Source organism: Nicotiana tomentosiformis, chromosome 2, assembly GCF_000390325.3.
Source record: "Nicotiana tomentosiformis chromosome 2, ASM39032v3, whole genome shotgun sequence".
NCBI lineage: Eukaryota > Viridiplantae > Streptophyta > Magnoliopsida > Solanales > Solanaceae > Nicotiana > Nicotiana tomentosiformis.
In genome coordinates, this window is record NC_090813.1 from 125232675 (window position 1) to 125243386 (window position 10712).

The 10712-nt window shown below is 37.1% G+C and overlaps 1 protein-coding gene across 1 annotated transcript; it reads right to left on the reverse strand.

Annotated features, from left to right (window-relative positions):
* Positions 1-2625: 2625 nt before the first annotated feature.
* On the reverse strand, positions 2626-6287 carry LOC104093425 (plant cysteine oxidase 2-like). Its single transcript, XM_009599162.4, has 5 exons — positions 5777-6287; positions 4884-5002; positions 4388-4553; positions 3696-3923; positions 2626-2900 (listed from the first exon to the last, which is right to left on the reverse strand). Exons 1-5 carry the CDS (start codon positions 5973-5975, stop codon positions 2773-2775), a joined length of 840 nt encoding a protein of 279 aa, XP_009597457.1. The 5' UTR covers positions 5976-6287; the 3' UTR covers positions 2626-2772.
* Positions 6288-10712: the final 4425 nt, after the last annotated feature.

The window sequence follows — 10712 nt, forward strand, 5'->3', positions numbered from 1 at the left end:
AGTGAGATAGACAGAAAAGTAAATATAACAAGGAGGAGACTTTGGGTGCTGCAGAACGGAGCATAGGAAGCAGCTCACCACTAAGTCTCTGGATAGCGGAGATACGTGCCTGACTGGCCACCAGATGCACATGCCTCAGATCCTGCACGATTGGTGCAGAAGTGTAGCATGAATATATAAACAACGTGTACCTAGTAAGTATCTAGTCTAAACTCGAAGAAATAGTGACGAGGGGTCGACATCGACACTTACTAGAGGTCAATAAATAAAGTATGAGAATTATAGATAGGCATGAAAATACAACATTAACAATGGAATAAGAAACAGGAAATAATGATTCTTAAACATAATATCAATTTAAAATCTCCAACTATCACATGTCAAATTTTTAACGCATAAGAGCCACCAAGTAATTATCAAGTCTTAGGTCAAGAAAGAAATATCAAGTATAATCGGACTCCTATCAATATCACGCACGATTTATGCCGAGGTCGTTTGGCCCGACCCAGAATAGTGTGTACACTACCGAGGGTCGACCGACGCGAACCATAGATGCATCTAATATACTGCCGAGGCGTTCGGTCCGATCCTCAGGAATAGAGAAACTCTACAAACTCCGATCAATGACTACTACATAGGAATAGTACTCAAAGAAGGCATAATTCCGCTAACAATCAAGTATTTCGTCAAAACTCAAAGTAATGAAGCTCGGTCTCATAAATTTTTTTATCCAATTTCAATTATAAATTCAAGTAATTAAACTAACAAGTTGGGAGCAAATAATACAAGTAATGTATAGTAAAGTCCTAAGTCTACCCGGACTTCAATATGATTTTAGCTACATACGAACCTCATCACATTGTGCGTACATAGCACCCATAATTATTAGCAAATAACTATTTAAAATACCTACGGGGATAATTCCCTCTTACATGGTTAGGCAAGAGACTTAACTCATTTTCAAGTCCTCTTTCCGGTCCACAAATCGCACTAATAGCCTCAAATCGGTGCTGAGCAATCCGAAATTAGTCAAAGTTAGTACAAACTAATCAATATATACTCAAAAGTTCATAATTTTACATAGGGTAATTACCCAACCCAATTTGGAAGGTTCCTAAAATTTACCCCCGGGCCCACGTGCTCGGATTCCGGGAATTTTTGAAAATAAATGTTACTCATATCCTCACGAACATAAATATATAATTTCTACTCAATTCCATAATTATTTTCGTGGTTTAATCTCATTTTTACCAAAACCTAAGTTTTTCAACAAAATCCTAAAATTTCTACATTTTGCATATTAAAATCTACCCATAATCTATGTATGTAACTTACATTAAGTAAAAATCACTCACCTTATAGTGCTTGATGAAAATTCCCCTCCAAAAAGCTCCAAATTCGGCCAACACAATGAGAAATGGAAAAAATAAGCCTAAGTCCCCACTTTAAATTGTATTCTGCCTAGTTGAACCTTCTTCACGATTGCGGAAGCTCACTCGCGATCGCAAAGGCAAAGCTGCCATCGCCCAAAATGCGAGGGCAGACTCATGATCGCGAAGGCTTGCTCAGCATGAGCTTCACGAACGCGGTCAAACCTTCGTGAACGCGAAGGGTAATAGCAGCTGACCCCTCCAAGGGCCTCATTCTTCTACGCAAATGTGAGAGGGTCTTCGCGAACGCGAAGACCTCGAGCCTCAAACCTCCGCGAACGCGACTTCATGATCGCGAACGCGAAGAACAAACCACCCCTGCCTCAATCCTTCGTCGTGAATACGTGAGGACCTCTGCGTTCGCGAAGAAGAAAGCCAGAAGTAGCAAATTCTGATGTTTTGGACTTAGTTCCGGGTGGTCCGAAATACACCCGAGCCACCCGGGATCCCGTCCAACTGCACCAACAAGTCCATAAACATAATACGGACCTGTTCGAACCCTCATAACACATACAACAATATCAAAATTAAGAATCGTACCCCAAAACCAAATTAATCAACTTATACACTTCAAACCTTTTCAACTAGCTCCGAACGCGTCGAATCATACTTAGACAACTCGGAATGACGCCAAATTTTGCGTAAAAGTCATAAATCACCATACTAACCTATTCCCAGACTCGGAATCCCAAACGGACCTTGATAAACCAAAGTCTACTTCAAACCAAATTTAAAGAATTTGAAAACCTCCAATGAGCCAACTTTCAACATTAAGCACTGATACGCTCCCGGATCACCCGAAACACGATCCGAACACACGCCCTAGTCAAAAATCATCATACGAACCTATTGGAACCATCAAATCCTGGTTTCGAGGTCGTTTACTTAAAATTTTGACTCAAGTCAAATTTGGCTATCTTAGGCCAGAATTAAGGAACTAAGTGTTCCGATTTCAACCCGAACCCTTCCAAAATCAAACAAACCATCCCCACAAAACGAAGACGACTATTTCTTTATCATACTTCTTTTCTTGGTGTAATTACTTGTGCCTTCCTAGGGGTTTAATAATTAAACTCCTCTTTATCATAGGTTCACACGCAGCGAAGGTGCATACAAGAAACCTTATCGTTCACTTTGGAATAGAAGGAATGAAATAGAAGAAATATGTTAATAGTGGTAAATGAAAACATCTTAATACCTGGTCAAAATTAACTTGTTGAATTAGATATCACGAATAGAGCTTAAAAAAAACAAGGAGTACCCAAAAGAAAAAAAGGAAAGAGAGGGTGGGGGTGGAGAAAAGTTTTTTTTCTGTTTCAATTGTGAACTTCAAGGAATTCCTTCACTTTACTAGTATTAAATCTGGTCCACTGTACAATGCTCCATCTACAGTTAAGTCCTCAGGTTTCTCCCTCTCTTTGAGCCACGCATATTCATTTTGTTGTTCCTCAGGCACTGACAAGCCATCCACTGTACTTTCACCATATCAACAATAAAAAAAGAAATTAGATAGAAAAACAAGAAACCTAGTGATAATGTCGGAGAGACAAATATTTCCGTATTTAGAATGTCATTTCAAGTACAATCAATCAAATCAATAATGTATACTTTGGAGAAAGTGGCAAACAGAAACTTGTTTGACAAGACACAAAATTTAAAAAAATAATACTTTTGAAATTTGTGATCCTAAATAAGTCAAAAAAGGGCCAGAGTATTTGTGTGGTTATAAAAGTTTCTTATTAAGGATAGAATTATAAATTTAAATAAAATTATTTTAAAATTTAAAAAAGAATCATTCTTTTTTGAAACCGACAAAAAAAAAAAAAAGGTTCACGTAATTGGGGAGTAATAGTAAATGATTTTAGCAGCTGGTCAAGTTGGCAGTACTTTAAAGTCTACTTGTTTCGGAAACTGTTTGCTCACCTGCCAACAATTTCTTCGAATATACTTTATGTATGTCTTATATTTCGGAGAATCAAATCAAAGTACTACTAGTAAGACGTAAATAGGCAATAATAAGCATCAACTGTTAGGTGGAACGAAAAAAGTATTTCTAGTATTAACCAGAGGTATCTGTTGAAATGGATTCCTCTACGAGAGAGAGCGAAACCCCCCCGTATTAAACTTTCTAAGCCACAAATCCAAATTTCCAAAAATTGAATAGTAATTAAATAAAAAAGAAAAGCCATAAAATTCCAAGGAATCAACTTATAGTATTAAGTAGAACTCAACTTTTAGTAAAAACAAAAGTACAGTGCATTATACCTGAGAAATTGGGAAATGGGAAGTCATAGTAGTATTGACAATGGCGACCTTTAGGATCACAATAAGGTGGGCCAAGCACATCAAGTACGGCGCAAGCCGTTCGTGCTGTGAAGCAGTGCATATTACCTCCATCAGCTGGATAGAGGATTGATGTCTTACAAGGAGCTCTAAACTCGGAATTCACCTTCAACTTTGCAAGACGTAGTCCAGTCCAATCACCTACATCATCTGATAAAAGAATGATTTTTTGTTACTTAGACTTCGTGTACGAGGAGGATAGAGGGGCGAATTCTGTGTGTTCAAAAGAACCATTCAGCTTGAGCTAGGTATACTATATGGAAAAAGTTAAAACGTATACTAAAACTCTAAATCTTGAATTCGCATGTGCAGGAATTTTGAGTGAGTTCATCAGCGGATAACCATCTTTTCTGAGTGAACCAGAAAGTTCTTGTCATAGTATCGCAACTTGAGTTATCTCAATAATGGATTTGGAAGCCAAGATTTCTACTACTATATTTTTTAAATGTACGTAAGATACTGAATATAGGCCGCAATAATCATATTAATAATTGCATTCATAACTATTTTCACTCTCAAATCTGAATTTATATGTAAATTTTAGAGGCAGTGCAAAAGAACTTGCCATTTTCAAAAAGTAAATTAACAAGATAAGCAATTTCCAAAGAACTTACTGTCAGATATATTGGCATTTGGAGTTGATTGATCAGGAAGGAGATTATCCGCCCAATCATAAGATTTGATGTGCATTTTACCAAAGAGAAGCTTGCTGAAAACTGTCATTCCAGGATGGTTATGAAGAGGAATGACTGCTGATGGCGGCAAGCAAAAGATACCAATCTACCAAAAAAGAAACAAACTATGAATTAATTCAATGAAGAGGGAGAAATGAGAGATAGAATTCATTTCATTAAAAAGTTACCTTTAACTTCTATAAACTTACAATACAAAAGAATTTTAATCTATTATGTCACATAAGAGATAACCATAAACAACCGTTAATAATAAGTGAGATTAGTGACCCAAAAAATGAAGCAAGCAGCTGATTAAACAACAATGGTAGTGTAAAATTAAAATTCTTGCATTTTACACTAGTCAGTGTATATAGTATATGTTAGTAAATCTTTAGTGAAATAGTAAACTTATAAAAGCTCGACCTTGGCTACATACCGAGAATTTGTCACATTCATGGAGATGCAGGTACATTATTTTAGGAGGTCTTTCAGATACTGTAGACTTGAAATATGGCATATTCGTTGTCAAGCCAACATCTGCTTCAGTCATGTTATCTATACAAAGGAAAATGGAGCAACTGTTACACAGTGTCATATAATAAGGGTAAAAAAAAAGGAGGAAACGAAGGAGTAGTCTTCATCCTCAAATCCTGGATAATCATAAGCAAAGCAAAAAGAAACAAGAAAAGAAAAACGATCCTAGGGAACAGTGTGGCAATTATTTCCCAATTCCAAAAAAGGTTGCTCCTTTTTTAACCAACAAGACAATTATTTCTACACCAAAATGCAGACAAATTCAGCTTGAAAGAACAGTAAAGGAAGCAGCTTTATCCAAAATTTATAAGGCATTTCCGTAATGGGAGAGGAAAAATGACAAGATAACTAGATCATGTCGTGCTAAAAGTGATAAAACATACTCCATTAACAAACTCATCATTGTCAAAACCAACTTTCCATAAATTTAAACTCCTTTAATAAGATCATGGAAGCTATCACCGTAAGCACTAAATACTATAGCATCACAAGAGAGAGAGAAACCATTAAAAGAGAAACATACAACTAGAGTTCCAAATAATGGGTGTCATCACCATTTCAAAATGGCAATGCATGATCAATTTTATCAATGCCAGATTATGTGCCCGGCCCGTTTTCAAAAGTTGCACCTTGAACGGTTGTACCTCAAAACAAGTACACTTTTTCCAACGTTAACAAAATTGTTATGGCACCATTTTATATAAATATGTTCCTCCAAAATAACAATAGTGTAACATTAAAAACCTTAGGAATCCAAGTAAAGATATAGTAAAAGCAACTAGAATAACAACATACCCAAAACTGCTTTGAGACGTTCAACATTTTGCGGGGAGGGCACAACGCCGGGTCCGCAATTAGCAAAAACTTGTTTGCAAGTTTCATACAGTTTCTGAACCTTTGACACTTCCCTTCGCCTCCGACTCCGACGCCTCTTCTTCGAGTTACTGTACTCCCTTTTATCTTTCCTATCACTTACATTTTTCTCAATCCCCATTCACCCAAATATTAAAATTCAATTATATATTCAAGACGAATTACGATCTGGGGTATTCAAAAAAAGCGTTACTGTAAAGAAGAACAACAAAATTTTTACTGTTTTATTATGAGCAGTATATACTATATATATACATGTAGGATTTGTTGAGTGATAAAGAAAAACACAGAAGTGAAATTTCTCATCCCCTACTGTGATGTGAATGATAGTAGATGAGTAAAAAAAAATGGTGGGAGGGGTATATAATTATAAATGGAGGAGTAGTGGATTGGGATGGCTGAAAGGAGAGCTCCATAATTAGTACAGGTGAATGGAAATGAAAAACCAGGGGCCACTATTCCAGTGGGCTATTCTAACACCACCTTCCCCTTTTGACATTGTCTATTCCCTTTTAACTTTTATATACTCCATATGGATTGCTCCTAACAAATTTAAAATTTAAAAGTACTATTCAATTGAAAGAATTCTCAAATTAAGTTTTTCAATACTTTCATAACTGCATCAAACAAAAATTACGTATTAATCCTAAATAAGTTGAGATCAGAAAAAAAAGAAATTTTTTAAAGCATGTGGTCCTAATGTTTAAAAGGCAAATGCTTTGTGGGGCCATGTCATTTGTGTAGCTATAAAATATTATCATTAAGGGCAGTGGCGAAATCAGAATTTTTTTTTAGGATGTTCAAACTTGAAAGAATTAAAAAATAATCCATGTCAAATGGTGTTCAATATATGTTATATACCTCTAAAATATAATATTTTACATATATACCCAGTGTTATTTTCCGACGAATGGTAGTCAATTGACCACCCTTGCCATAATGTAGCTTCGCCCATGATTAAGGGTAAATTGGATAAAGCGAAAAGTGTAAAGTTAAGTTGTTTACAAATATAAAAATATATAATTTTTTTAAAAACAAACTAATAAATGAAGTGTGTTATTTAAATTAAAACGGAGGGAGTACTTCATTTAAATTATCTCATGTCAATATTATGCAAATATAAGTAAATTTTAAAAACTATTAGAAGTTCAATAAAAGTGTTAATGTCTAAAATATATTCTTAACTAAGTATTGTCTATATAGATTATTTTCTTTTATTTTGCCTATTTTTGCTAAGTTTGCATGAATCTGAACAAATTATAAGTCATTCGAGATAATTTCATTCGATGTAATTTTAGGTCTATCTCATGTTCTTTTATCACCTTCTTCAATTTTTGCTATTTGAACTTTCTCGCAAATATGATAATTTTTAATTTTATATGAACACACATCCATCTTAAACATTATGTGCAGCATTAACATCCTAAAGTGGGAATCAGAACTTTACATCTAATTTATGAGAGTTTTCCCCATCATTTTAAAGGGGATGGGAATTAAGCAAAAACGAAGGAGTCGATTAGAAGGTAGGAAATCGATACATAATCAATCAATTAAGCAAATATAAATTACAATAATTAATAATTTAATATCAACTTCAATAATATCATTTACAAGTTATAGCTAATCTTCTTTTTCCTTCTCCTTCCACCCCCTGTTTTCTTTGATTTTGTTATTCCGTAGAGCTTATCACAGATACCCCTTTATCCCTTTTTCAAAACGTCTTCCTTCGATTGAGATTGTCAATTCATGAAAATAAATTATTATTGTAATTCAACATTACCTTAGAAAACTAAATCAAGCTTTGCACTGTTGGAACCTCGACTCGGTCTTGAAATGCCTGCAAAGCTATTCTATTTCATTTACTGAAAGCAAAAAGAAGGAAATAAGAAACTGTAACCACCCGGTCGGTCGTTTCGAGAGTTATAGCCTCGTTCTTTTCATTTCTATTTCTTTTTGTGTTACTCAACTATATTGTATTATACCGGGATAGTCGGTTCGGGTCCGGAGTGGTTTCGGAGTGAATTGAGACACTTACTCTCTAAAGTAGAAACTTAAGTTGGAAAAAGTCAAGTGGACGTTGACTTATGTGTAAACGATCTCGAATTTAAATTTTGATGGTTCCGTTAGCTCAGTTAGGTGATTTTGAACTTGGAAGCGCGTTCGGAATGTGATTTGGAGGTCCGTAGTGGAATTAGGCTTGAATTGGCGAAAGTTGGAAATTTGACGATTTCGGTCGGTAGTGAAAAATTTGATATCGGGGTCCGAATGGATTTTCGGAAGTTTAAATAGGTTCGTGGTATCATTTGTGACGTGTGTGTAAAATTTAAGGTCATTCGAACGTGGTTTGGTTGGTTTCGGCATCAGTTGTCGAATTTAGAAGTGTAGAAGTTCTTAGGCTTGAATCTGAGGGTAATTTGGTGTTTTGATATTGTTTTGAGTAATTCTAAGGTTCGACTAAGTTCGTATGTTAATATATTACTTATTGGTATATTTTGTTGAGGTCTCGAGGGGGCTCAGGGTGATTTCGGATGCTCAACGGAAGGAAGTTTTGGACTTAGCTTGGTAGATTTTTCTAGTGTTTTCGCACCTACGGTGGGAGGCCCGCAGGTGTGGCCCCGCAGAAGCGCTTAGGAAGTCGTAGATGCAGGCAAGGCTGGGTTGGATTGGAATCGTAGGTGTGAGAAGGGGGACGTATCTGCGAGCCCGCAGATGCGAGGCTGAGACGAAGATGCGGAAGAGAGGAGTTTGGCTGTTTCCGCAGAAGCGGAGGGAAATGTGCAGGTGCGAGACCTGGGACGTAGGTGCGGGGCCAGTGCGTTAAGTGAGTTTCCGCAGAAGCGTAGTTCCCAACCGCAGAAGCGGCTCCGCAGGTGTGGATATTGGACCGCATGTGCGGTTTTGCTGGGCAGAAAGTATAAAAAGAGGACTTCAAGATTTTTCCTCATTTTCACAATTTGGAACACCGACTTTGGAGCTTTTGGAGTAATTTTTGGAAGGAAATTTGAGGGTTTTCACAGAGGTAAGTTACTTGAGCTCTAATACTCCTAGCTATGGTGCTTTCTCATTGATTTCTCATCTAATTAGTGGGGTTTTGAAGTGAAAATTGGGGGTTAGGGCTTAGGATTTTGGAGAGTGTAATTTGAGGATTTGAGGGATCAAATGATATCGGATTTTGATAAATTTAGTATAGATAGACTCGTGAGTGAATGGGCTTTCGGGTTTTATGACTTTTATCTGATTTTGAGATGTGGGCCCGGGGGCCGGGTTTGAGCCAATTTCGGGTTTTGAGTCTAATTTAGTAGTTTCCTTGTGGAATTGATTCTTTTTGCATATATAAATGGTATTGTACTGCTTGTGGCAAGATTCGGGACGCTCGGAGACCGATTCGAGAGGCAAAGACATTGCAAAGTAGAGATTTGCTTGGATTGAGGTAAGTAACTGTTGTAAATCTAGTCCTGAGGGTAAGAAACCCCAGATTTTTGTGTCATGTGACTATTTGGAGGTGACGCACATGCTAGGTGACAGGCGTGTGGGCGTGAACCATTGGGGATTTGTGACTTGATCCGTCCCGTAGCAACTGTAAAGTTGAACAACCTGTTATAGCTATTTGCTCTTTATGTGCTTTAGAAAGTTTTACTGTAAATCATTCTAGATACCATGTCTAGGCCTTATGCCAGTATTGTTGGACTCTTAGAGGTCGTTTCTTACTGTCCTCTCACTGCTTTATTTGATATCCCATACTCAGTCATGTTCATGCATTCTTACATCATAGTTCAGTCTCTGTTATTCTATTTGTTGCATCATGTTAATGTTGTTTGTACTGATTTCTTTGATTTCTGAGAGCCCGAGAGACTGGAGAGGTTTATGACTGAGTGAGGCCGAGGGCATGTTTGTGAGGTATTGTACCTTATCACGTGAGTTGTCCGTATAGATTCTGATATGATATTATAGCACGTGAGTTGTCCGTGCAGCATGTGAGTTGTCCGTGCAGATTATAGCGTTTGGGCTGTAGGAACCCCGCCGGAGTCTGAACACCTCAGTAAGCGCGGGTACCTACTGGGTACGAGTGCCGAGTGCTGAGTGATTGTGAGGCTTGAGTGATTGCGAGGTTGGAGTGATTGAGAGGATTGAGTGATGTTAGCCCGATGGGCAGTACATGATTTCATCATCCATGCTCATAGTTGCTTTGAGTTCTTGTTTGAGAACTGTTGAAAGATATTTCTGATTGTCTTACTTGAACTTGATTTAAACAAACTGATTTGACTTAAACTCTGGTTGCATAGCATGCCACACTTTACTAAATTCTTGTGATATGAACGGTACTTGCATTTAGCTCGTCACTACTTCTCAGCCTTTATTTACTTCCGTTGCTTACTGAGTTGGTATACTCACGCTACTCCCTGCACCTTGTGTGAAGATCCATGCATTTTTGGTCACGGTAGCGGCTGCTGATATTCCTGTAACTGATCATTGAAGTTAGCAAGGTAGCTGTCTGGCGATCGCAGCCCTGTTTTCTCCTTCTTTATCTCCCCCTTAGTTGTATTTTGGATTTTTCTCAGACTATGTTAGTCTTATTGTTGTTGGACTAGTTTTTAGTAGTTGCTCATGACTCAGTAACACCCTGATGATTAAGACTTTTCATTCTGCATTTCTATTTTTGAGTTCAACCCTTATTTCTTTTATCAAATTCTGCTATACAAGACGCCTTTTGGCATATCTGTGAATGAATTGTTGTAGTATTGTGTGAGTCGGCTGGCCTAGTACCATCGATAGGCGCCATCACGACAAGTTTGAGTTTAGGGTCGTGACAAAAACAATAATTGAACAATAGCCTCTCGAAGAATCAACTAAAAGAAAA